This window comes from Phasianus colchicus, chromosome 3, assembly GCF_987193195.1.
Source record: "Phasianus colchicus chromosome 3, bPhaCol1.hap1.1, whole genome shotgun sequence".
In the NCBI taxonomy this organism is placed as follows: Eukaryota; Metazoa; Chordata; class Aves; order Galliformes; family Phasianidae; genus Phasianus; species Phasianus colchicus.
Window position 1 is genome coordinate 422,042 of NC_143438.1, and position 27,666 is coordinate 449,707.

At 47.9% G+C, this 27,666-nt stretch overlaps 2 protein-coding genes across 10 annotated transcripts; both read left to right on the plus strand.

The window, feature by feature from the left end:
• The first annotated feature begins 11,065 nt into the window (after window positions 1–11,065).
• LOC149918356 (uncharacterized) lies at window positions 11,066–16,106 on the plus strand. Of its 9 annotated transcripts, XM_090136764.1 has the most exons (4): window positions 11,066–11,640; window positions 12,232–12,448; window positions 12,531–12,595; window positions 13,898–16,106. In XM_090136764.1, the coding sequence occupies exons 1-4, from the start codon at window positions 11,290–11,292 to the stop codon at window positions 14,141–14,143; spliced, it is 879 nt and encodes a 292-aa protein (XP_089992890.1). In that variant the 5' UTR covers window positions 11,066–11,289; the 3' UTR covers window positions 14,144–16,106. The 9 variants fall into 9 exon arrangements, 4 of the variants coding, with proteins under 4 accessions (XP_089992890.1, XP_089992891.1, XP_089992889.1 ...); XM_090136765.1 differs by lacking the exon at window positions 12,232–12,448; XR_016464884.1 differs by lacking the exon at window positions 12,232–12,448 and having other exon boundaries at window positions 11,070–11,640; window positions 12,829–16,105.
• A 4,209-nt stretch (window positions 16,107–20,315) lies between these two features.
• On the plus strand, window positions 20,316–26,875 carry LOC149918357 (uncharacterized). Its single transcript, XM_090136768.1, has one exon. The coding sequence runs from the start codon at window positions 20,320–20,322 to the stop codon at window positions 22,240–22,242; it is 1,923 nt and encodes a 640-aa protein (XP_089992894.1). The 5' UTR covers window positions 20,316–20,319; the 3' UTR covers window positions 22,243–26,875.
• Window positions 26,876–27,666: the final 791 nt, after the last annotated feature.

Consider the following 27,666-nt stretch of genomic DNA (forward strand, 5'->3'; position numbering starts at 1 on the left):
AGGACTCCCCACAATAAAACAGGAGTCCAGGGCGTCCTACAGCCCAATGGGCCTCCCAACCGCAATGGGACTGCCTAACCCTAATAAGACCCCTCCAAAAAATCAGAATAGGAGCCCCTAGAGTCCCCAGTCCCAATGGGCCACAGCTGCCATCCATCAGCTGCCTGTAAATTCTCGATGGAAAGTGAATGCATCGACAGCAGGAGCTTATCAAGCCAGAAACAAGCAATACAAACAAGTGGGGAGAAATGCTCTGAGTCAGAGATATGGCTGAGCTACCCAGATCTTCTTCTTGGGCTCACCACCTGGCTCAGAGTTTGGTCATCTTCTCACTGGTTGTAGCAGAGGAGCTGGACCCATCAAAGGAAAGATATCAGCACTGAGTGCCACAAGAACACCTGGATCACATCCCAGGTGGCTTCAAACAGGTGTGAGGTTCTGCTGTGATACTGAGATGGGCTTTATAGCAGACCCCCACTTGTCTCAGGTCAGGTCTGTGTCTGTACCAACAGAGGTACCTCAGAACTGGCTGCTGCTCACCCAAGGTGCATTTCTAAAAAGCAAAAGCTTTCACGAACGCTACAGAAACCTACTGAGTTTTATGGGGTTCTGGGTCAGATGGGATGGTAGGGACAGACGGGCTGACACGGAGGTACGGGTCACATGGGGTTATGTGGTCAGGGGTGATGTGGGGGCAGGGATCCAAGAGTTCTGGGGCCACATGGCATCTGATCTCAGCATGATGGGGGCAGGCAGGGTCAGGGAGTCACAGGGTGGTGTGGGGCTATGGTTCACACAGGGCTTTGGGTCACGTGCAGCCATGGGGTCATGCACCTACAGGGTTATGTGGTCATCTTGTGTTATGGCTCACATGGGGTCATGGCTCAGAGCCCCACCTTTGGGCTACAGGGACCCCCAGTCCCTCTCAGGAAGAAAGAAAACCACTCCAACACTGCCCCACACCTCCCATTTTTACCCCCAAATGCTCCCCACATTCCTCCATTCCCCCTACATTCCCATACCACCCATGTCCGCGTGTCCCCATGTCCCACCTGAAGCCCACATCTGGCGTTCTCCTGAGCAGCATTCTGCTCCTGCAGGCTGTGTTCCCATATCCCCCCATGTACCTATATCCCCTACAGCCCCCACAGAGCTCCATAGCCCCTCAAGGACTGTCTCAAACACAGTACACCTCCCACACAGCCAGCCTGGGATCTCACAGGTTCCCCGTAGTCCCCAACAACACCCTGTATCCCCCCCATCACTCCCACTGAACACCCATATTTCCTTCCTAGCACCTCTCTAACCCCATCCAGGCCCCCCTGGGATCTCACAGACCCCACAGTCCTTGAAAGGACCCCCATCGCTGTCCCAGGACCCCCATAGCTACCCGGGGCTCTGGTGTGAACCCAGGTCCTCAGTGAGCTGTGCCGCAGTGCTGCACCCTGAGCCCTTCTGCATTGCTGCAGATTCCAGAGCAGTGGACACTGCTCTGTGTGTCACCGCCCAGACGCCACCCCTGTGCTGCCTGTGAAAGTCTTGTCTTTGCTTCTGGCACATCTTCCATCTCCAGAGCACATGAGGAGTGTCCCTCAGACTGTGGCTCCTGGTTAACCCCGCAGCATCCAAACGAGGAATCCTGTAGCAACCCACATCTCAGGATGGGGCTGCAGCTGTGTCCCAATTCCTTCATTAAAGAGAGGAGATTGAATTAGCGTAATGGGGCATCTTTCCTTCTGGCATTTCCCACCATCTGCATGTTGTTTGTGGCATGCAATTGGCATTTTATCATAGATCTGTGAAAGGGGATTTGTTTGCAGTTGGTATAGGAGTGATAGGAATCAGAGATCTGGGGCTCCTTTCTGCTGTAGGGGATCCGGAGGGTCAGCTGGAGGCAACAGCTGCTGCAAAGAGTAAAAGAATTTTTTAAAAAGATACAGAGAAAATGTTAAAAAATGGAGAAAGAGAGGCAGGCAGAGAGGTTACAACCCCAGCAAAGCAAAGTGGTTCACCGCTCCTCAATCAGTGGTATCACGGTGTCAGGTGCTGATCTTCAGTAGTCATGGGTTGTCGGAGGTTGTGTTGTTCAGCTGACGACTAAAAACGACAGTACAAACTCTTGCTCATAGTCCAAAGCAGCCGAGTTTCCAGCTTTGGGATCTCAGCAGGAACTCCTTTGTCTTCCAGGCCTTGCAAATCTCAGTCAGTGGTGCTAAGAGGATTAATGCTGGCCAATGATCTGGCCCTTAGTTCTTTCTCAGCTGCAAGTATTACTTTAGGCTGTTGCCAAAAGGTTAACACTGTGATAATGTAATGAGAAAGTATTTATATAGGTGTGTATAGATCTATAATTATGTTTAATGAACTCTTTGCTACTAGTACTTTTGTTATTTTCAACTCTGTCATTTTAAAATAAAACTATTTTACAACAGCAGCAGAACCTCTTGAATAAACTACAGACTCTCACTCACTCCTTGGCCGTTTACTGTTCCAGAAGCAAGTTTAAACATTATTTGTAAATTACATTTTTTAAACCGTACGGTGTAACTCAACAATTAAGGCTCCCAAGGGTCTCTAAGAAGCCAGTGAGTCAACACCTAGGCATGGAGTAATGGCAAATCAACAATTCTGAGAAAGGTGCTTCATAAGTTAAGGAAAACAAAAATGCAGAGCCTGACCACAGAAGGCCCTCAGACTTACGAAACTGAACTGCTGTATGTAGTGCAGTGTGAAGACTTAAGTTTCTTTGTTTTTTTTACTAGAGCAGCAAAACACACTGCGTCCAAGTAGAAAGCTCACCCCAGAAAGTAATTTTGAAAGGAATGATGACTTAGATTCATGCTCCTAAATCCCTACGCAGTTTTGATTTCAAAATAATTGTTCATTCTGTAAAATAAGGACTTCAGCCCCTGAAACCCCATACCATATCTGCACATATAAAAAAGGCTCTCCTCTGAAATGTTTCTGTTTTTCTGAAATTATAAATGAGTGGCAACTCATCAAGACTTTAAAGCACGTAGCAGGGTGAGCAACATCCCGAAAAAGGACACGATATACAGCTGAGACAGAAGCAGACTGCTCTTCAGCTCCACAACAAACACATCAGGTCACGCCCCTACAAGTGACCGCAGAAACAACCCCCCCTTTTTTCCCTTCCTCTTCCTTCTTCCCATTCTTAAGCTGGGCAGACCAAATGAAAGTGAGTCCACAAAAATAAGGTTAACAATAATATTAATTAAACAACAGTAACAACAGCAACAACCACAAAACAGGCGTATCAATGTCTGAGGAAAGGTGGGACTGTAAGTGCAGTATTTCTTCATGTGCGGTTCTTCTACTTCATAAGAGTTCCGTTTGGATGAGAAGCCCAGTGGGATCTGTGCATGACAAGAGCCAACCCCAAGTAAAACCCCTTCTCGTACCATGGGCAAGGCAGATCCTGAGCCCCCACGTCCTTTTGGCAGCTGGGCCGTCAGGGAGCTGTGCTGGTGTTTAGCTGTGAGGTTTGCAGGAAGAGGCTGTAGGAGTGGGAAAGGCTGCAGTCACCTGGCCAGGTGCATCCAGTGCAGCTGGAGCTGGTCCATGGGGCTGGTCACGACCGACTCAGCGTTGGAACGTGATCACGATGCCAGTGCCACCCCAGTTGTCGGAATGGAGCAAGGAGATGGGTGATGATACAGGAGAGCTGTGGTTGGAGGCCCAGAGGAGCTCGCTCCCTCCTGCATGGGTTTGTGAGCCAGCGAACTTGAGGTGCAATCAATTTGTTCAAATCAAAAATTGGGCGCAAGTGCAGTCAGTTTGCAACTGAACATGAAGTGAACATGTATTCAGAGAAACCATTCACAGCATAATTCCACACCCAGATCACACATGCGAAAGTGGTAGGTATACAGGAGGCTGGTGAATTAAATGGGAAAAGGGGGGAAAAGCTTTCTTTGGTGAACTGGTTACTTAACTTGGTTGCATTTTGGAATATGCATCCTTGGGGTTTGCACTTTTCCATTGCCAGCCCTAGGAATGCAGTACAGGATGGAACCAGCTGAGAGCAATCTGTGCTGCAAAGCCTCCCTTTGGGCTCCAGCATGAAGCAGGTCTCTCTGGGCTCTGCAAGTACTGTCTGTACATTATGACATTGCCTAGAAGTTCCATACCATAGGTGAAATGAGCAACAGCCAAGCAAGCATACTTGCTCCAGTTCTAGAATAAGCTACAGTGCATGGTGGTTGCCAGAGTAAGAACAAAAGAGTTGCTTAATGCACAAAGAGTAGCTTGTCAGAGTGACATCTGCAAGAAAACAGGGCCTGGAGGGATGCAATGAAGAAGGCTAAAGCCCGCCTGGAATTGAACCTGGTGAAGGTGATAAAGGATAATAAAAAAGGCTTTTTTAAGTATGTTAACAGTAAAAGGAAGACGGAAGACTAGGGAGAATGTATCTAGTGAGGGGGGTGTTCTGGTAAAGGGGGATGCTGAGAAGGCAGAGATACTGAATGCCTTCTTTGCTTCTGTCTTCAGTGAAAAAGCTCCCCCTCGGGAATCCGAGACCCTGGAGGTTCGTGAAAGGGTCTGGGTAATGGAAGACTTCCCTCTAGTCAGGGAAGAGGCGGTCCGAGAGTGCCTGGGCAACACCAATGTTCACAAATCCATGGGACCCGATGGGATGCATCCACGGGTGCTGAGGGAGCTGGCAGAGGTGATTGCTGAACCGCTCTCTGTCATCATTGAGAGGAGAACGGGGGAGGTGCCTGAGGACTGGAGGATAGCCAACGTCACTCCGGTCTTCAAAAAGGGCAAGAAGGAAGATCCAGGCAATTATAGGCCAGTCAGCCTCACCTCTGTCCCTGGAAAGGTGATGGAGCAGCTTGTGCTGGATGCCATCTCCAGACAACTGGAAGAAAAGGAGGTTATCAGGAGTAGTCAGCTGGGCTCACCAGGGGGAGGTCATGCTTGACCAACCTGGTAGCCTTCTATGATGTTGCCTCTGGCTGGGTGGATGGGGGAGAGCAGTGGATGTGGTCTACCTTGATTTCAGCAAGGCATTTGATACTGTCTCCCACAGCATCCTTATAACAAAGCTGAGGAAGTGTGGGATAGATGAGTGGACAGTAAGGTGGGTTGAGAACTGGCTGACTGGCAGAGCGCAGAGGGTTGTCGTTGGTGGTGCAGAGTCTGGTTGGAGACCTGTAACCAGCGGTGTTCCCCAGGGGTCAGTGCTGGGTCCGGTCCTGTTCAACATCTTCATCAATGACCTTGATGAGGGGGTAGTGGCCACCCTCAGCAAGTTTGCTGATGATACGGAGTTGGGAGGATTGGCTGACACACCCGAAGGCTGTGCTGCCATTCAGTGAGACCTGGACAGGCTGGAGAGCTGGGCAGTAAGAAACCAGATGAGGTTTAACAAAAGCAAGTGTAGAGTCTTGCATCTGGGGAGGAACAATCGCATGCACCGGTACAGGATGGGGGATGACCTGCTGGAGAGGAGCTCTGCAGAGAGGGACCTGGGTGTCCTGGTGGATGACAGGTTGGCCATGAGCCAGCAGTGTGCACTTGTGGCCAAGAGGGCCAACGGCATGCTGGGGTGCATTAAAAAGAGCGTGGCCAGCAGGTCGAGGGAGGTGATCCTCCCCCTCTACTCTGCCCTGGTAAGGCCTCATCTGGAGTACTGTGTCCAGTTCTGGGCTCCTCAGTACAAAAAAGACAGGGATCTCTTGGAAAGAGTCCAGCGGAGAGCCACAAAGATGGTGAAGGGCCTGGAGCATCTCCCCTATGAAGAAAGGCTGAGGGAGCTGCGCCTGTTTAGTCTTGAGAAGAGAAGACTGAGAGGAGACCTGATCCAGGTCTATAAATATCTAAGGTGCGGGGGGCAGAGTGGCGAGGCTGGACGCTTTTCAGCGGTATGTGGAGACAGGACAAGGGGAAACGGCCGAAAACTGGAGCATAGGAAGTTCCGCACCAATGTGCGCAGGAACTTCTTTACGGTGAGGTGACGGAGCACTGGAACAGGCTGCCCAGGGAGGTGGTGGAGTCTCCTTCTCTGGAGATGTTCAAGACCCGCCTGGATGCCTACTTGTGCGACCTGGTGTAGGGAACCTGCTTTGGCAGGGGGGTTGGACTCGATGATCTCTGGAGGTCCCTTCCAACCCCTACGATTCTCTGATTCTGTGATTCTGTATTTGCAGGGGTCTGATAACTAATGGGAAAGTGTATCACAGCCCAATGGAGGCAGCAGTGTCTACGTATCCTTCCAGGAGATGTGTATGTAAGTATGGAAAAGTGACCCCTCAAAAGGAGGGTTCGAAACTGGGGAACTGAAACTCTTCAAGAGCTGATGCAAATGAGGCAGTCCTCTTCAGGCTGCTTCTCTGCTGGAGACTGCATGTGAGATCCCTTGTCCCAGGGTCCCAAATAACTAACAACAAGCGAAGGCACTGAAATCACTGCAGCGGGTGAGGGCAAACAAGTCAGAGGGCCATCTGACCATCTGACCATGAGCCCTTCTGAGCTGTTTTCAGAGCACTGGTTTTTAGTTCAACATTACGTGCTGCAATTCCCACCCCACTTTAAGCCCCCATCGATCTCTCCTGACTCAGCTTCCTCTACCCCTGTGGTCCTACCTGTGGTGTCAGTAAGGCTTCTCCAGCAGAAATATAGAATGACATGAGAATGTATTGCTTTACTACTGTGTGGAAGGAAAATTGATTGCTCATCCACTGCTAATTAGCTATGGCTATGTGGAAAGTGGCCCTTTCCTGCAATAGTGAAATAGAGATGCAGTTAAGTTTGATAGAGAGGGGGAGAGACTTATGAGCAAAAACATAGACATAAAACACAGGCAAAAGTGCAGAAATTACAGCTGTTAATGGCCATGTACAAAATGACTGAAGAACCTGTTGCTTACCCAGCCCATTGAGTCTTGCAGTAATTGTTCTCTAATTGACATCAATGACAAAATCATCACTGTTTTCCCAGGGACTGGACATGAGCACGAACACTTTCTATTTGCCACAGGTTTGAACTGAATCTTAAGCATCTCTCAAAAAGGAGGAGATTGGAATCCTGGGGATCCCTGGGGATCCTTTTTACACCAGAACAATCAGAATTGCGCAGAGCAATGCTGATTTCTACCTTCTACCCTATGCAGAGAGCTTACTAGCTTGTGTTTCTTCCATGCTTTGGTTGTCTCTAGACCGGGAGATGTTTCTATGAACAACGTCTTTATGCAGTGATGGGGTGGCCGAGGGCTCTCAGTCAATTTGATCCAGTCCAAGTTAATCTGCCTGTAAGGAAAAGCTTATGTCAAGCAAGCAATCTGTGGATTAACTCTGCATTGCCTGCAGAATTAACATGCACAGCTGATGGTTCATTCGTAAGATTTCAGAGGCTCGAGTGCTTTGTTTTAAAAAATCTGACGTGGCCACAGCTTTCTTTCAGTGCTGCTTTGTTCAGATTTTGTGCTTTTGTTGCTGGTGGGATTTGCGGCCGCAACAACACAGTGGCAAGGTGCTGGCAAGCATTCCCAGCACAGTGTGAAAACAAACTCCCTGTGGATTGTTGAAGTCCTGCAGCATTTGTCTTCTGGCCCTTTTTTCTCTCTCGGTGAGCTGACTTGACTTTTTAAGGAGAATAGATTTCACCAAGGCAAATTGATATTTTGTCCTGCAATCTAAAGCTGATTTATGATGGGTCACTTTATTTCCATACAACTTCCGTACAACAAGCAAGTCAAAATGTCAATTCATATTGCCATTCCTTCAAACCTGAACTACTGGGGACCCTTTGAGCCGCTGTTAAAGCCACAGAGCAAAAGCCATCCGGGTGCAATCCCCAGCTGCCCGCTGCAAGAGCAGGAGGACGGGCTCCCAGCACATCCATACCGTGTGCTTCTGGGGGTGCTCCTCTATGGAGAGACTTCTTTGTTGTGTCCAAAGCTTCTTAATCAAAAGCCCTCTGCTAAGTGTCAGTGATGAATGCAGTATTTCCTCCTCTTAGAGATTTGGTGTAGGGCCAGAAGCTGCCACTGAGCTGCTCTTAATTTCTGAGCTGTTGAGAGTAAGCCATGTGTGCCATGGCCCCTCCTGGCAGGACGTGACTCCAAGCTGAGGACCTCACAGCTGGTCTCCATCAGCACTTCTTCACTGAGCTACCCCAAGCGCCACGTAAGAGGCAGCTGTCTCTTCTGGCCTGCATTGCATTATACATTGCATTGTATTCAAAAAATAAAGAAAAGAAAAAGCAGTGCAAGAAGAGAGCATTCACTCTCACGTGGCTGGATTCCAGCGGAAAAAAAGGGAAAATTCAGGAGCAGCTTTCCCTGTCTGCCTGCAGACAAGAAGCCCTGCTGGCCTGCTCCTGGGCTGCCAGCAGAAGCTCTGCCATGGACTTGGCAGCACTGTGCCCAAATGCTGCCCGCTTTGTGCTGCACTTCCCACTGGGCTGGGAACACAGGCTGGAGGAGCTCTGCATGGGAAAGCAGCTGAGTGTGAGCCACCTGCTGAGCATCTCAAGGCTGCCTTTGGTCCTCGATGGAGGTTGCCTTAGCGTAAGGCAACTGGCCTTCACTGCCTCTGGCTCTGATGCCTCTGAGTTTGCCACCTTTATGAGGACGAGTGACGACAATGCCAACGCTGAACTTCATGACTTTTTCAATGCTATGTAAAATGAAGACTTAGTAGAACAGCTTAGCAACAGCCCAAAAGGATGGAGGTGGTCAAGTCAGCATTTCCTTCCTGCACATAAATTCAGCTTTGCTCTAAGCAAATTCCTTGGTCGCCTTGAAGCAGCCCAATATCTCATCCTGGACACCTTGATGACCAAACTTGAAATAATGGTGATTTTGGCAGCTGCTTTTTGACACTGAGGATTCATCTGGAGATACGCTGAGCCAATGCACCTATTGAGGTCCAGAGGTGCACTCTTTGTCCTCTAGCACAACGGGAAACTCTCCTCTATGACACTGCTACAGACGAATGATTGGGCAAGTGCACGTTGTGCCATAGGGGTGATGTGCACCAATAATGCTGTGTTGTTAATTTTCTCCACGGTGCTGTAAGTAGAGCTTGCCTCATCTGTAGAAATGAGGCAGGTGAGCTGGAGTGTCTATTATTTGTAGACACATTCTGTGCTGTATAAATGAATTTTTCATAGGAAAACTTCGTACAAAAAAAAAAAAAAAAAGGCATTGGAGACTGCTTCATAAATAATAGTAACTGGGAACTTCAAATATAATTTGGGGAATGGGTGAATATCCTTTCAGTCCTTTCCCCTTAAAGCTATCCAGACAGAACCCTGCATGCACTGAAAACAATGGTGCTTTGACCCTGGGGAGAAATCTCAGCTATTATGGACAGCAGCAGGATTGTAAAACACTGAACCACAGCTTGTGTTGACTTCAGTTGTCTTGCAAAATTCAGCTGCCCGTGATCAAATACAATGTGATTGGTATGTTGACATGTTTGGGATGCATCTCTTGAAAAGTGACATATTGAGACTAGACTGAAGTACAGTACAACTTGTGAGGGAGAAGGAACACTTCTGTGTCAAGCAGGTGACCTCTGTATTGTCTTTGCTGCACTCTATTCAATGCCAGTTGGGAAGAGGCTCGGGGAAGACATGAAATATGGCAGGAAGTGCTTGAGCAGCAAGGAGCCCGCAGGCATGAGAGGAGCACAGAGACCCACCATCAAGATAACAAACACGGAAGGGTTGAGGAGGGAGAGAAGGATAAGTGAGAGGTCTGGCTGAGCAGACATTGTGTGTGGATGCTGCATTAGACTCTGGTGCAAAGAAACACCTACACACCTGCCTTTCTGTACAAGGACAAGGAAAAATATTGCTGCATCTTATATGGAGGTGAGGAGCAGGGAGACCCAGGAGAGAGCTGTGGGATGTGGGTGAGGCCCTTGGAAAGGCAGGGTGCCCGAGGGGTCAGTAAATGCAGGGGCACTAAAGGTGCCTAAATTGGAGAGGACCTCACAGCCCCACGCCGGGTCTTCTTAAGGTGAGAGCACTTCAATGTTTTTGTTATGAGTGAGACACAAACCGCACTGAAAATCAAGCATGGCCTAAAAGGCTTTCCTGAGCTGAGCCCTTAGTTCCAGAAAATACGGTTATGAATTTATTCGGTTATGAATTTATACGGTTATTGTATTTTCTACCTATTATTTTTGAAATTTCATTTGTATAGCCTAGTTTTTTCAACAGCCTAAGAGGCTGGACTCATTCAGGTTCCCATAACACACCTCATGTTCTAGGGGAATTTTTCTTCCCCCCCAAGCAATAACTGCAAAAACAGACAGACAGCTCTGTGTTGCACCACCACGCAGTGGCCCCACTGTTGGTGCCAGATGGGCCAGCTGGTGCGGGCAGCTGAGCTCACGCTTCACAGCCTATGCTGTTTGTCCCTGGGCAATGATACCAGCCCCAAGTCCTGCAACAACAGCTCACCTCCTCACTGCTCCCATTGTGGGACCCTGGCCTTGGCTCTTAGATCAGCAGCTGAGTGCAGAGTTCTCACTCAGTACAGGACAGACATGGACCTGCTGGAGTGCATCCAGAAAAGGGCCATGAAAATGCACCAAGAGATGGAACATCTCTCCTACGAGGACAGGATGAGAGAGCTGGGGAATGGAGAAGAGAAGGCTCTGAGGACACCTGAGAGCATCTCAACGGGGGCTATAAGGAAGGAGGGGACAGACCCTTTAATAGGTCTGGAGAGAGGAGGTAAGGAGCGAGGTGCCCGCCTGCCCCCAGAGCTGAGAACAGCGTGGGCAGCAGTGAGCTCTGCCCTCCCACCACACCTCTGCGCACGTGCTGAAGTTTCCCCATCCCGTTCGTTGCCTTCCACCCTGCTGCTTTTCTGGGGAACAGAGAAGCTGGCTGCTCTCAGAGAAATACGGGGCTGAACAGGCACATGTATTGAAATGCATTGCCCAATTAGCGCTTCTGTTTTTATTAATTCATCTTGGAAATCGTTTATGGCCACTTTCTAATTCATCCTCTCAGGGGAAATAAGACTTCGGGAAAAAATAGAATCCCACGAACAATTAGTAAAAGCGACAGCTGTGCCATAAGGGGGATGTATTTGGGGGGGTGGGGGGTGGAGAGAGATGTTCCAGGCAGGAACGTGCGAGTCTGGGGACGGCAAGGTCCTAAAAGCGCAGGAGCGGTGCTCGACACGCACCCACCAGCCGCCGGCTGTCACCGTTGCTCAGTGTCACATCGCACCGCGAGCGCTGGGGGGCCGGGAGGACAGCGGTGCCGGGCGGATCCCCGCAGCGCTCCGCTCCCAGCGAGATGCGCTGCGCGGGCCCTCCCGCCGCGCCGGGCTCTCAGCGCGCCGCAGCCCCGCGGCGCTCCGCCGCTTTCCGCTCTGACTTCGGGGCCTCGCACCGCGTGAGGCGACGTCGGTGCCTTTGCGCCGCCCTCACCCCCAGGAGGCGCCCCTCCAGCACTCGGAGGCGTCCGTGCGGGGAAAGTTTGCTCTCGGCACGCAGCCACGCGCGCCCCACACGCCCGCCCCCGACGAGCCGCTTCCTGCCAGCACGGCGGACGCACGCGCGGTCCCACGCGCGCACCTCCACGCGGACTTTCCGAAGCCGGCGCGGCCCCTTCTGCTGTGCTTTTTCCCTCCCCCTCTCAGCAGAGGTAGGACGGGGGGGTGGGCCCACCTCCCGCCGCTCCTCCGGCCGACGCCGCTGGAGCTCGGCGCTCCGCTCCGCTCCCTGCGGCCGCCCCATTGGGCCGCGCGGCGGCAGCGCGATGCGGCGGGTGGGTGCGCGGCTGGGCGGGCCGGGAAGTTGGAGCGGGAGCCGCGGTGGCGCGAGGGGAGGGCGGCTCCGGAGCTGCGGGGAGCCGCGAGGAAGTTGCGGGGTGCCGCGGTGCGGAGATTTGGCGGCGTTCGGGAGAGCGACGTTACGTAAAGCCCCGAGAGGCGCCCGGCGGCGGGCACGGCGCGCCTCTCGGGGCTTTACGTAACGGCGGCGGGGCCGGGAGCGGCGGAGCGGCTCAGCCCGTCCCGCGCTGCGCGCCGCGCTTCGCCGCCCGTCGGCGCTTCCCATCCCCGGCAGCGGCGGACGAAGAGCCGTTCCGCTCCGCGCTCCCCCCGCGTTCCCTTCCCCACGGCGCCGAGCGGGGCAGCCCCGGCGGGAGGGGTGCTGCGCGCCCCTGCCCTGGCCGCCCCCTTCCCCATCGCTCCTTGCGTTCTCCCCTTTCTCCCGGGGCTTTCCCATCCCGCAGACGATCCGCTCTTCGCGTATGTTGGCAGTGTGCCGTTTCTCCCCTCTCCTCGTAGTGAGGATCCCGCTCCGCACGACGTGTCCCCGCTCGTCTTCGGTCGGTGCCGGGGATGGCAGCGCTCCCCCCCGCCGCGCCCCGCTGGCACTTCTCCGGACCGTCCGCCGCGATGTCTGCCCGCTGTCTAATATTAGGCTGAGCTCTGGGAGCCTCCGCGAAGGCACGGAAGGCGCGGAGCTGCAGCCGCGCTGCTCTCTCCCTGCGAGGGGCCGTGCCCGACGCTGGGCTTTGGCTGTCCCTAGGTGTCCCGGGAGAGCAGTCCCAGCACCGACGCTCCCGTCCTGGTCCCAGCCTCCGGAGGTGCCCGGTGAGTGCTGTGACTCGTTTTCTTTTTATAAAAGGATGGGTGGATGCATGTATGGATGCTGGCGCTGGGAGCTGCGCTGGTCCCCAATGTGAAACAGTAATAAGGATGTGAAATAATACCCATGATTTAGCAGCCGGCCCAGGGTGAAAGCCCTTGCCCTGTCCCCCAGCGGGATCAAAGCTCTCCTCTGGCTTTGTGGGGATATTGGAATTGCTTTTTTTGGAGTTAAACAGATTGGACTCGCTGCGGTTTGCTTCAGTCACACGAAGGAAGCGCACCCACCGGGCAGGGAGCAGGTGGCAGCTCAGCAAAAGAAAACCAGACTTAACAAACATCAAAGCAGGCAGGGCCTCCACAGGAGACTGGCTTGCCTTGCTCTGTGGGTAGGTTGGGATGCAACAGGCAGGCATCAAGATACTCCCCCCTGTCCTCCTTCCAAGCTTATCTCTATGCAAGGACGAGCAGATGTGCAGAAACAATGACCAAGTGTTGAGTGAGCAAGTGTGAGAAGTTAACTAATTAGCAATATATGCTTAGCTAGCAGCAATTTATATTTATCCAGTATCCATATGTTTAGTTGAGCATTGGGAAAATTGCGAACCTGAAGTACTCAGCCAATGAGGAACCAGGAGAGAAAGAGATAAGCATTGAATAATAGGGCATAAAGGATGTAACGCTGTTTTCTGGGCACTCTCCTGCTTGCAAGAGGCCCGCCATTGCAATTGCAAATAAAATCTGCTTTATCAGAGATACTGTCCTGATAAATTATTTGTATATTTCCAACAAGGGCAAGAAGAGGGATAGCCTTGGGGTGGTTGGTGGCAGAAGGATGTGCGAAGGGCCAAGTTAATTGAAAAGCTGGCTCAATAGGGTTGTCCTGACCTGGAGACATGCAGAGGTGAGCAGTGTTTAGTCCTGGAGTCTCTTCTATTGGGTGCTGGAGCGCACAGAGGTAGAGGTCAGCATGCAAGGCATTCTGAGGGCTGGGGACTGAGGGGCAAGATCCACAGTGTGTCTGAGGATGCATTTTGGTGTCACAGACGGTGGTGACTGCACAGCTCTGGGGTTAGGAGAGGAAGAGGGGTTGCAATTCAGGGTTTTGGGAGGCTGCACCATCAGGGCAGTGTCAGTTCTCAGCTCGGGTGACCCCAGGGAGCTGAGAGCATTGATGTAGGTGACAGCTGCTGAGCTGCAGCCTGACGTCACTCTGTGAACTTTACACGGGTAGCCCTGAACACGGCCGTGTGCACTGAGGTCTTTGCATGCGGCCGCGTGGTACTGCTCACATTTACGCGCACACAGGGATGCGTGCGAGTGCACGGGCCTCGAGGAGCTGCGCTCACCGGGCGGCACCGCGGTACCAGGCGGGCCCCGGCTCCAACCCGGCATCGCGGCCCGCACACCCCACCCCTCCGGCTCTCCTATTGGCCAGCCCTGCCCCATCCGGCCCTCTCATTGGCTCTCGCCGCCGTCTGTTATATGCACGGTCACGTTACGATGAAGTCTGTGCTGGTACTGAGGAGTGGAACGGCTTGTGTCTGCCGGTAACTGCCAGCAGCGCTGCGGCGATTCGGGCAGTGATGCACAGCAGCTGTCGCGCTGACACGTGCTGCACTGACCCGCGTCTGCAGGGCGGCACGAGTGCCGTCCGTACGGATGGAAGAACCGGGTCCGTGTTCTTCTGTTCTGCTCGGATCGGTTCGTGGAGTTGAAGCAATTCGAACATCTCCTTATTGCTCCTGAAAAAGATTTTGCATAAAATAACTGACGCCTGTGTGGGAATGGAATGTTGTTTCTGCATTTGACATTAAAAAGAGCAACTGGTTTGAAGAAGTAGAACATCATGCATTTGTATTCTGTAACTTATCCTTAGAAATAGTTGATCTAAGAAGTAAAATACTGTATATGTTAGCGGCATGTTTTAAAACATTATTACTGAATTATGTGATTAATTCTTTCTTGCAAAACTGGAATAGTTGTTAAATGGTCCAAACAATGCGAGTATAGTGTGTTAGGGATTAGAAAACATATTGTAGAGTTGTTCTGTTAGATAAGAAACTGCCAGCAAGAGAAAAACAGATTTAGCAAACATCAAAGAAGCCAGGGCCTCTGCACAAGGCCAGACTGCCTCACTCTGTGAGAAGTTGGGATGTGACAGGCAGGCATCAAGATACTCCCCTGTCTTTCTCCTGAGCTGATCTTTGTAGAAAGGACAAGCAGATATCTGCAAAATAATGATCAGTGTGGATTAAGTTAATTAATTAACTACTGATTTATGCTTATGCAGCAAAAATTTATGTTTGTCCAGTGTTTCCATGTTTAGTGAAGCGTCGAGAAGATTGTGAACCTGAAGTACTCAGCCAATGAGGAACCAGGGGAGAAAGAGATCAGCGTTGGGGAATAGGGAATACAAGGTGAAACGCTGTTTTCTGGGAGCTCTCCTGCTTGTAGGAGGCCCGCCATTGCAATTGCGAATAAAATCTGCTTTATCAGAGAAACAGTCCTGGAAAATTATTTGGATATTTCCAACAATTTGGAGGCTTGTCCGGGATAATTATCGCCTCTTTGAGGGTCTCCCTACTGCCCTGGACAGGATAGGTGCGCCCCGCTGATTTCAGCGATCCTGTCTGGGTGGTGAGGTGACTCCTTGGGACGGCCGATAAGAAACCGAGGCTGTTCCATAAAGGTGGGCTCTGTGAAAGCCAAGGGGCAGGTAGGCACGGGTATTGAGCCCTGGAGACCCGGTAATTTCGTGCACGGAGCAAGGTAAGGGAATTTAATTCTTGCCTTGGGGGTCGGTGGAGACTCGGGTGAGTCTCGGCAGGGAGCTGTTGGTGTGCGGTGCCCTGTGCACTTGACCAAGTGGCAGCAGCACACCCCTATTAATCCGAGAATCGGAGCGAGGTTCTCCGCAGGGATTGGCCCCAAATCTGAGAATCAGAGTGTGGTAACCTCATTATCTTGACTAAACCAGGGGTCTGACAAAGATTGGGCCTGTCAGACTTTGTATTTATATGTAAACAGTAAGACTCCTTTTCTGAAACAGAATTGGCTTATGTCGCTTAATGGGTGCAAGAAGTAAAAAGTTCCTCGCAAGAAGGATTCAAAGTTCAAAAGAAAAAGGAAAGAGAAACAGAAAGATCATAAATGGGATCCCTTAGATAACTTCCCCCCTTCAATTTCTAAAGCAATGCAAGCAGCAGTGACCGTGCCGCACCTGCCCTCCAGAGAAGGGCAGTGGCCGTGCTGCTGGTCCTGGGCAGGGTCCTGGAGAGAGGATGCACCCTCGATTACTGAGGGAGTTGGAGCAATGTGAATGGGACCTGGAGAGTTTTCCTTTCTCTGACGCTAACATTACTAATACTTCACTTTATCCACTTGGGGCAGTCTCCTTAGGTCAAAGGGAAATAGGGTATGATAATGCCTGCTGTTTTTACTAGAAGAAAAGTCAGGAATTTCAAGAAGAATTCCTGAATTGAGGATCCTGCAAGTGTAGCAGAACAATTAGATCAATTTCTAGGGCCTAATTTCTATTCATGGATGGAAATTATGTTTATATATATATATATATACATACATACATATATATATATATATATATATATATTTGGGAGAAAACTGGCATTTCTGGGAGAAAATGTCCAATCTGCGGGGAGCAATATCGTATTCATGGGAGAAAAGGTCTTATTTCAGGGGGAAACCTGGTATTTGTGGGAGAAAATGTCCTATGTTTGAGTTGAAATCGGGTATTCCTTGAATAAGTGCTTTATATTCCTTATGAGAATATTTTATTTATATTTCTCTGGGAATATGTTCTGTATTTGGGAGAAAACTGGCATTTCTGGGAGAAAATGTTGAATGTGGGGGGAGAAAACTGATATTTCTGGGAGAAAAGGTGCTATTTTGGGAGAAAAGTGGTACATCTGACCGAAGATGAGATATATCTGGGGGAAAGCTGGTATCTCTGGGAGAACCTGTCCTAATATTGGGGCGAGAACGGGTATTTCTAGAAGAAAATGTCCAATTTAGTGGAGAAAACAGGTATTTGTGGGTGAAACTTGCCTATTTTGAGGCAGAAAACTGGTATTTGTGGGAGAAAATGTCCTGTTTTGGGGAGAATACTGGCTCTTCTGGGAGAGACTGTCCTAATATTGGGAGGGAAACTGGTATTTGTAGAGGAAAATGTCCAATTTTGGTGGACAAATTGTGGGAGAAACTGCCCTCCTTCGAGGCACGAAACTGGTATTTCTGCATGAATATGTTCGGTATTTGGGAGAAAACTGGCATTTCTGGGAGAAAATGTCCAATTTGGGGGGAGAAATCTAGTATTTGTGGGAGATAATGTCTTATTTCAGGGGGGAAACCTGGTATTTGTGGGATAAAATGTCCTATCTTTGAGTTGAAATCGGGTATTCCTTGAACAAGTGGTGTATATTCCTTATGAGAATATTTTATATATATTTCTCTTGGAATAAGTTCTATATTTGGGAGAAAACTGGCATTTCTGGAAGAAAATGTCCAATCTGGGGGGAGAAAACTGATATTTCTGGGAGAAAAGGTTCTATATTTGGGAGAAAACTGGTATGTCTTACCAAAGATGACATATATCTGGGGAGAAAGCTGGTATCTCTGGGTGAAACTGTTCTAGTATTGGGGCGAGAACGGGTATTTCTAGAAGAAAACGTCGAACTTAGTGGAGAAAACAGGTAGTTGTGGGTGAAACTTGCCTAATTTGAGGCAGAAAACTGGCCTTTGTGGGAGGAACTTCGCTATTTGTTGGAGATATCTGGTATTTCTGGGGAAAAATCCCATTTTTGGGGATAAAACTGGTATTTCTGGGAGAGACTGTCGTAACACTGGGGGGGAAACTGGTATTTGTAGAAGAAAATGTCCTATTTTGGTGGAGAAAACAGGTATTTTTGGGTGAAACTTGCCTATTTTGAGTCAGAAAACTGGTATGTGTGGGGAAAATGTCCTGTTTTGGGGAGAATACTGTCACTTCTGGGACTGTCCTAGTATTTGGAGGGAAACTGGTATTTGTAGCAGGAAATGTTGTATTTTGGTGGAGAAAACAGGTATTTCTGGGAGAAAAGTCTTATTTCAGGGGGGAAACCTGGTATTTGTGGGAGAAAATGTCCTATGTTTGAGTTGAAATCGGGTATTCCTTGGTACATATTCCTTATGAGAATATTTTATATATATTTCCCTGGGAATATGTTCTATATTTGGGAGAAAACTGTCATTTCTGGGAGAAAATGTTGAATGTGGGGGGAGAAAACTGATATTTCTGGGAGAAAAGGTTCTATATTTGGGAGAAAAGTGGTACATCTGACTGAAGATGAGATATATCTGGGGAGAAAGCTGGTATTTCTGGGAGAACCTGTCCTAATATTGGGGCGAGAACGGGTATTTCTAGAAGAAAACCTCCAATTTAGTGGAGAAATCATGTATTTCTGGGAAAAACTGCCCTCATTCGAGGCACGAAGCTGGTATTTCTGGGAGAATATTTTCTAAATTTGGGAGAAAACTGGCATTTCTGGAAGAAAATGTCCAATCTGGGGGGAGAAAACTGATATTTCTGGGAGAAAAGGTTCTATATTTGGGAGAAAACTGGTATGTCTTACCGAAGATGACATATATCTGGGGAGAAAGCTGGTATCTCTGGGTGAAACTGTTCTAGTATTGGGGCGAGAACGGGTATTTCTAGAAGAAAACGTCGAACTTAGTGGAGAAAACAGGTATTTGTGGGAGAAACTTGCCTATTTTGAGGCAGAAAAACTTGTAGGTGTGGGAGAAAATGTCCTGTTTTGGGGAGAATACTGGCACTTCTGGGAGAGACTGTCCTAATATTGGGAGGGAAACTGGTATTTGTAGAGGAAAATGTCCAATTTTGGTGGAGAAATCATGTATTTCTGGGAAAAACTGCCCTCCTTTGAGGCACGAAGCTGGTATTTCTGGGAGAATATTTTCTAAATTTGGGAGAAAACTGGCATTTCTGGAAGAAAATGTCCAATCTGGGGGGAGAAAACTGATATTTCTGGGAGAAAAGGTTCTATATTTGGGAGAAAACTGGTATGTCTTACCAAAGATGACATATATCTGGGGAGAAAGCTGGTATCTCTGGGTGAAACTGTTCTAGTATTGGGGCAAGAACGGGTATTTCTAGAAGAAAACATCGAACTTAGTGGAGAAAACAGGTAGTTGTGGGTGAAACTTGCCTATTTTGAGGCAGAAAACTGGCATTTGTGGGAGAAACTTCGATATTTTGATGGAGATATCTGGTATTTCTTTGGAAAACGTCCTGTCTCTGTGGATAAAACTGGTATATCTCGGACAGACTGTCGTAACTCTGCTGGAGAAACTGGTACTTGTAGCAGGAAATGTATTTTGGTGGAGAAAACAGGTATTTCTGGGAGAAACTGCCCTCCTTCGAGGCACGAAACTGGTATTTCTGGGTGAATATGTTCTATATTTGGGAGAAAACTGGCATTTCTGGGAGAAAATGTCCAGTCTGGGGAGAGAAATCTAGTATTTGTGGGAGAAAAGTCTTATTTCAGGGGGGAAACCTGGTATTTGTGGGAGAAAAGGTCCTATGTTTGAGTTGAAATCGGGTATCAGGAGATCACGCGGCAAGTGCGGGACTACTGGGGGATCAGGCCTAGCCAGCATGGGTTCGCGAAGGGTAGGTCCTGCTTGACCAACCTGATCTCCTTCTATGATCTAGTGACCCGCCTGGTGGATGAGGGAAAGGCTGTTGATGTAGTCTACCTTGACTTCAGCAAGGCCTTTGACACTGTCTCCCACAGTATTCTTCTGCAGAAGCTGGCAGTCCGTGGCTTGGACAGGTACACTCTTGGCTGGGTAAGGAACTGGCTGGAGCGCCGGGCCCAGAGAGTGGTGGTCAATGGAGCTAAATGCAGCTGGCGACCGGTCACGAGTGGTGTTCCCCAGGGGTCGGTGCTGGGGCCTGTCCTTTTCAATATCTTTATTCATGACCTGGATGAGGGCATTGAGTGCACCCTCAGTATGTTTGCAGATGACACCAAGATTGCTGGAAGTGTTGATCTGCCTGGGGGTAGCGAGGCCCTACAGAGGGATCTGGACAGGCTGGATAGCTGGGCTGAAGCCAATGGGATGAGGTTTAATAAGACCAAATGCCAGGTCCTTCACTTTGGCCACAGCAACCCCAAGCAACGCTACAGGCTTGGGGCGGAGTGGCTAGAAGACTGTGTGGAGGAAATGGACCTGGGGGTGTTGGTTGACGATCGGCTAAACATGAGCCAGCAGTGTGCCTGGGTGGCCAAGAAGGACAATGGCATCCTGTGGGAACGTAAGGAAAAACTGTTCAGAGCGGCACCTCTGGAGCCGGGGGGCTGCACAGAGTAGCAGCTGCGGAGCAAGATAAGCGGCATGAGAACCAAGGACACCTTCAGAAGAAGAAAGAACATCTCATGGCTCTGATTGGCTAAGCACCTGTGTGAATGGTTGAGGTGTGTTTTGCAGAATGCTCTGTTAACATGTATAAATAGAGTAGTGCGTAACAATTTAAAGCAGACAAATGCCACTTCAAGGGTATTAGAGGAATTTCCAATCATGAGCTTCGCTTTTGCAATATGTATGAGCTAATTATTTCATGTATAAATAGCCACGATATACTTAATAAAGTTGAGACCTGTTGATCATGATAGCATGAGACTTGTCTCCTGTGGTCCTTTCTCCGACAAATGGTGACCCTGACGTCCGGACACCACGCTAAGAGAGGGGGACTACGTTGGGTTCAGGTCCCGCAGCTAGACAGACGGCGACAGAGAAAAAATTTTTGTGGAACTCCGCGCCCCGAGCGATCACAGCGGTGGGACTCGGCCGATACGTGCTGCCGAAGCTTGGAGGTCTGCAACGGTACCGACGTGAGTATGGACAGGCAAGCAGCATATGAATTATTTACCGTCTTCTTGAGGAAGCGGCAGTTTAAGGGAATAGATTTAGAAAAGGATCTCCCTGTATTGTTAAGCCATGCAGTTTCTTATGGGTTTTTTACAAACCCCCATTCAGTACACACTTTGGAAGAGTGGAGACGTTATGGGGATAAATTGTGGGAGTTAGTTTTAGATGAGGATAAGCCAGCAAAAAAGATGACTAAGTTATGGAAAGCGGTTCATAATGAGTTGTTGATGTCCCAGGCCGAGAAGAGGGCGGCACAGGGTGCTCAAGCGGCGCAGCAGCAAAACCTTGATTATGGGCTCAGCCATTACACCCCCCCTCCTCCTTCCTCTACGGTGCTAACTATACCGCCACCCGTATCTAAGCCCTCAGCGCCTCCATGCGAGTCCCCGGACACTAGCAGCTCTGCATCTGCCGCAGGGGAGGAACCTCGGCGTATCCCCCCTCAAGTCTCTGTGCAAGCGCCACGGAACTCCGAACTTGTCCCAGGGGCCGAGTCAGATCTGGCAGAGGCTATAGTTTGGGGAAGGCGGGAGATGTGGTCCATGTTAGCCAAACAGGGAATGGAGGAGGGCGATGCCGACCTCTTACAGGCAGCAACGGAGCAGCTGGCGTTCCCGGTGGTATATACGCCCTCACCACAAGGAGGGATGAACGCTACAATCCATAATTTGGATTGGAAAATGCTCTCTCAGTTGCGCGCCACAGTAGGGTCTTATGGGGTGACTAGTGAGCCAGTTAAACAAATGCTAGACTACATCTTTAGTGCAAATACTCTCCTGCCTGCAGATATTAAGGCAGTAGCTAGACTAATATATACCCCCCATCAGCTGCTCTTGTTTAACGCCCACTGGCAGCATGAGGCTACAATATCCACCACAGTGCAAAGGGGTCCTGGGGATCCGCTAGCAGGGGTCACAGTTGATCACCTGTTGGGCCTTGGTCAATGGGTACGGGCGGAGGCACAGGCACTTGCTGGCCCTGATATTTGTCAGGAAAGTATGGATACAGCCAGGAGAGCCATGAATAAGATAAAAGCCCCTGGAGGTACACCTATGTATATGGGCATAAAACAAGGACGGGATGAGCCGTTAGGTGACTTTGTGGACAAGATTATGGAGGCCATAAAAAGGGCTGATGTGCCCAAGTACATGCAGGGAGCTTTGCTTAGACAATGTGTATTGCAGAATGGTAATTCTTCAACCCGATCCCTTGTTAACACTATGCCTGGGGATTGGACGCTTCCAGACCTGTTAGAGAAGGCTGCTTCTATCCCGACGGGATCGCAAGCCCTTTTAGTCAATGCTTTGCAGTCATTAGGGGAAGGGCTGAGAGAACAGGCAAGGGTTTTTCAGAGTCAGTCACAATCAGCACACTCACACGTGTTAGCAGCCCTTGCGCCCCTCCAAGCGGCAGCCACGGCAGTCCCTCGCTCCTCCGACAGTTCCCGCCTGAAGTGCTTTCGCTGTGGAAGTACGGGACGCATTCGTCGTGAGTGCCGAGCGACTGGGATTTGGTGTGGCAAGTGTCAGTCCAACACGCATAACGCCACAGCCTGCCGTCGGAAGTCGGGAAACGGGAGGAACAGCGCGAGCAGCGGCTGCGCCCAGACACAAATGGCCGCTGCAGCATCGACAACCCCCACCAACAGCAGCTCCAACCGGCCACCAGAGGGAGCCTCGGTTTGGACCTGGCAGCCTCAGTAGATGTCACTATCCTGACAAGTCAGCCCCATCGAGTGCCCACTGGGGTATTTGGTCCTGTCGTCATCCAGGGCCGAGAAACAGGAGGACTTTTGTTAGGAAGATCATCTGCAAGCATGATGGGGTTATTCGTATTACCTGGGGTGATTGATGCTGATTTCCAAGGAGAAATTGTGATAATGGTATATACTCTATACCCTCCGATAAAGATACAGAAAGGTCAACGATTGGCTCAACTCGTCCCACTACCACAGTTATCAAAAGGACTAACGCCGATGAGCTGTCTGCCAAGGGACCAAGGAAGCTTCGGTTCCACTGGAGGACTGACCCTACTCACCATCGATCTTGCATCCCGTCCCAGAAAGTTGTGTAAAATATCCTACAAGGATCATAACGTTACTTTGATGGGACTGCTAGACACAGGTGCGGATACATCGATCCTTACTCCTGGAGAGTGGCCGTCTAACTGGCCACTTCAATCTTCGACTACTGTAACTGGGGTCGGGGGAATGACATTGGCTAACCGAACCCCCACCCTTACAGTAGAAATAGATGGCAGAAGAGCCACAGCAGTGTTCTCTATTGCACCGCTCCCGCCCACGGTTCCCTGTCTGATTGGCAGGGACATATTGGCCCAGCTCGGCCTTGTTCTTACTAACGAGCACCCTTTAGTGTGACGGCCATTGCTTGGACTTTCCCGCTACCTCTTACATGGACCACCGAGAATCCGGTTGTGGTGACTTTAATTGGATGAGTGTATACCGTGCCAGTCCAGGCAAATCAGGCGCCAATTATTCATACCCAATAACTGTTAATGCCAGCCATCCTGTATACCAAAACGCAACGGCATGGTGTAATTACACAAACCCAAAGGGATCTCTATCATCCAACACTCCTATCTCACTGCCTCATGGGATATTTCTTATTTGTGGGGACAGGGCTTGGTCCTGAATTCCCTTCCCAATTTGAAAAGAAAAAGGGGGTATGGTTGTGCGTACTCCCATTGCAGCTCACGGAACCCACAAAAAGAACGGTGTCAGGATGTGAAACTGAAACCAGGCTTGAAACGACCATGAACTCATAGTGATTGGGATTATGTGCTTCTTATTATTTGGTTTTGCTTTGTAACTTGTTGTATTGCAAATAACAGAGTAGTAACCGTTGTTGTGTGGTTGTTATTTTTATTTTTTATTTTTTTTCTTTCCTTTTTAGTAATAGATTGAATGTGAATTAACAGGATTTAATGTTACTAATGCTGAAATCTATGGAGATAGCTATTTTAATGTATTAATAGTGCTAAGACAAAACCTGGAAAGGAATCCCAAGCAAAGGGATGACCCTATATTATAGAATGATTAACTCTCTTTCATCCCAATATTCAGGAATTTAAAATATGATCATGCAGCACCTGAGACAAAGGCACACGCTAAGAGAGTTAACCTTGATAGTTTATTCTGCAAGCAGATGTTCCATTTGGCCTCTGTATCACGCACTGGCCATGCGGATGCAGTGTACAAATGGAAAGTATCTTCGGACCCTGAGAAGAATAAAAGAAAGAGAGAATCTGTGGTGGGTGAGAGAGGAAAAGTGCACCTTGAAGCAGGGGACGCCCTGCTGGCACTGCCTGTCGCATTCACCACCCTTTTTCTGCAGGTTGTTGTTTCTCGAGGGTCAGTAAGTAATAATGCCCCTAGTTCTATCTGGCATGCAAAGTTCCTCAACTATTAATTTTCTATTAGCCCAAAGGCACAATCATGAGCACTCTAAAAGCATCTGTTGTACAAATCTTAGTGATTTTTCAAAATCAATATATCAGAATATATAAAAGTTGAAGACTTCTTTCAAAGCAGTTAGAGATTAGCACAGAATGGGGCCCTTGGGGATTTATTTCCAGGTTGCAGAAAGTTGGGCTGCAGACCAAACACGTGTTTGTTCTTTTTAGTAGGTTAACAGTATTTCTTGTCATGATGTTATGTTTGCCTTGTTTCCTTTCTCACACTTATAGTATTGTCAATCGAGGCCTTGATTGAGTTATAATGATTGCATTATTAATATTATTAGTGTTATTATTTTATAGTATGGTAGAAGTTTCGCAAATAAACAAAAAAGGGGGAAATGTGGGAACGTAAGGAAAAACCGTTCAGAGCAGCAGCGCTGGAGTCGGGGGGCTGCACAGAGCAGCAGCTGTGGAGCAAGATAAGCAGCATGAGAACCAAGGACACATTCAGAAGAAGAAAGAACATCTCATGGCTCTGATTGGCTAAGCACCTGTGTGAACGGTTAAGGAGTGTTTTGCAGAATGCTCTGTTAACATGTATAAATAGAGTAGTACTTAACAATAAAGCAGACAAATGCCACTTCAAGGGTATTAGAGGAATTTCCAATCATGAGCTTCGCTTTTGCAATATGTATGAGCTAATTATTTCATGTATAAATAGCCACGATATACTTAATAAAGTTGAGACCTGTTGATCATGATAGCATGAGACTTGTCTCCCATGGTCCTTTCTCCGACAGTTATGCATGTTACAAGTGTACCTTGCAGCTGAGTCGAATCAGTTTCTGGAAGTTGCAAATGTCAGACTCATTTTTAGACCAGAAAAGAGTCCACTCACATGCTTATGGTCATATGTTATTACTGACTTGAAAGGCTAACTTACCCACTGGAAATCCTTGCATGAGATACGCTGTAGCTTTATATTATCCTCTTAAGTAGGGTACAATTCTTCACTGTAAGATGAAGTTGTTTGTTTTACAAGCGTAACTGATCATCTTGATATTCCATTTTTCTGAGCCTAGGAACCCAGAATTCTATGTGTCGCACAGCTTTTGATCCAGACTCAGCCATAGCAGAAGTTGTCCTCTTTCATATTTACTGTATCTTATTTTTCTGCCATTTCTGATCTTTCCTGGCAACAATGTCTGAGCTGAAAACCAGCAGAGTCTATGCCTTGCTACCTTTCTTTTTCACTTCCCATTTTCTCCCCAGTGAAACACTGTTCAACTCTATCAGGAAGAACTTCTAATGGTTGTCTCACATGCAGGGAATTTTCCTGTGTGTATATTGTATATTCCAAAACTACTTACTGGTGTTTATGAGAAGGTCATGTAAGCATAAGCTCAGATCTTTGCATGCTACATCTATCAATGCTTTACTCCTCTTTCTGATCAGCAGTCTCCAGAGGAGCTTGGTTATGGAGCACAGTCACTGCTCTGGCTGAAGTATCATGAGGAAAGAAAGAACCATACAGCAAATAGAGTTAACTTCTTTTTTTGAGACTTGCTTGTAATACATCTGCCACTGAGGTGCTAGTCTTACTAACTCTGTTGAGGTAGTGGAGGCAGAAAGTGTAACGTAAGCACTCAGACTGCTGTGTATCTTTGTTTGCCTCTTCTTCAATGAATAGAGAAGCAGACACCAGGCTGATTCCATGAGGCAGATTCATGTATTCTCAGTTTGAAAGTGATACTCAGTGTCACAGAGTATCATTGAGGTTAAGAACTTGGCAGAATGCATAGAAGACATTTATACGTCTTACGATAAGACTACAGTTGTTATAGCATTAAAAATACACACCTCAGAACAGATGAGGTTGAGCTTGCTTCAAAGTTAGTTGGCTTCTCATTAATAGGGGTCAGAAAGAAACTTACCCGGTGGTAAATGCTGTAACTGACTTTTCCAGTGTTTCCTGTGGCTTTCTCCAAAGTGTCTGACATTGCAGTTGCTGTAGATACTTAAGGACTACGGGTTATCATAGAACAGATGTGTCTCTGATCCTTGATCTAGCTTCAGAAACCTGCTTAGAAGTTTTTTTTTCTGAATGTCATAAGATGGTCACAGCGAGAGTGTTTCTTTTTCCGCTTGAGTAGTGTATGGCAAGAATATACAGAAAGTAAGCATAGTTGGGAACGAATATTAAAAATGATTAAAATGATTAGTTAGTCTTAAGTATAGGCTTGGCTGAAGAGGAATTAAAATTGAAAATTTTTTTAGATTGATTTGTTATTATTTCTTCTGAGCTCTGAATTTTATGTTCTCTTCTGCCCGTGTTATCATTTATTTTACTTCTGTACGTGTCATATCATTTTTTAGGGCTCTGACATCTTTGAAACATAATTAAAGGAATGAATAATTCAGGTCACTGGTGATTTACTATTTATTCTGTTGTATGGTGAAATCACTGAATGTGGTAGAAAAAAGGAATCAAAATAATGTCTGCATCATTCATCCAAATCATCCGTAAAGGACAAGTATTATTTCTTGGTCTCTCTAGTCTACAAAGAATTGAGAGCATGTTTGGAGAATGGATCGGACTCCAGATCCAGTTCCTTGTTCAAATACAGGAGCAATACGGATGACCAGAGCAGGTAACAGGGTCTGATGGGCTTTTCCAATTTCTTCTCTTTCTCCTACCATGTCAAAGACACCATGTGCCTCCTGCAGCTTTCTTCTCACCCCACCTGAAAGTAGCAGCTCCACTTCAAGTGGAACTGGACTACTAAAGAATCATCAGTGCTACTGACAGCAAGAAAGCCTGTACTGAAAAGAGGATGTTTGGCAAGAGTCATCCTTAAGCTATGTTAGATAACTAAAGCTGTCACCATTTGTTTTTTTTTTTTTTTTTTTTTTTGTATTTTTCTCCTAATGTTTAAAGTACAACAAGGGAACAGTTTTCTATATTACATTTTCTTTCTGTGAGCTATAAATTTAATGCTGCCAGCCATAGGAAATGTATCTAGACATATAAATATGGTATCTAAATCAGAAGTACATGAGCAGTACTGCTGAAGAGACCAGGCATATTCACTTTAAACTTGCATTTAATTACCTTTTTTTCCTTGCTTATCAGGACTAAGTTCCCAAACAAAAGGGCATCATCTCCAAAGATAACCCGATTGTTTCACGAATAATGTAAATTATTTCTCTTTGTGCATCAGTTTAAGATAAGTCACACTAAATAGAAAGAATTATAGTCTAAAATAAAATGCTGAATGATAGCTATTTTGAAATGTACTAATGCTATTTGGAAGAGATTTGGGGATACAGTTCTGTTTCTTGTTTATACATATTTTGTTCCAAGCAATTTTGGCAAAAGGTGATAAGATTTATTTGGGTTTTTTAGTTCTTTGATAGCCTAACTAGTTGTATGCATTGATTCCCTGAATTAATTAGCTCTCTCCATTGAAGAAAAGCATAGTTTTATGTTCTGAGGCAGTGAAAAATAACAAGGACAGTGAAAACTCACAGAAATATTTATCAGACTTTATTAAATCAGTTTCAAAAACGAACTGTTAACTAATGTTCATGTGTATGAACACATGCGAGTGAGTGTATTTTGTATCTTAGACATACAGTTATGCATATAATCTATTTAATTAAGAGGATTTATGGTATGAACTTTCCTTTTACTGACACTCTAGAGCCAT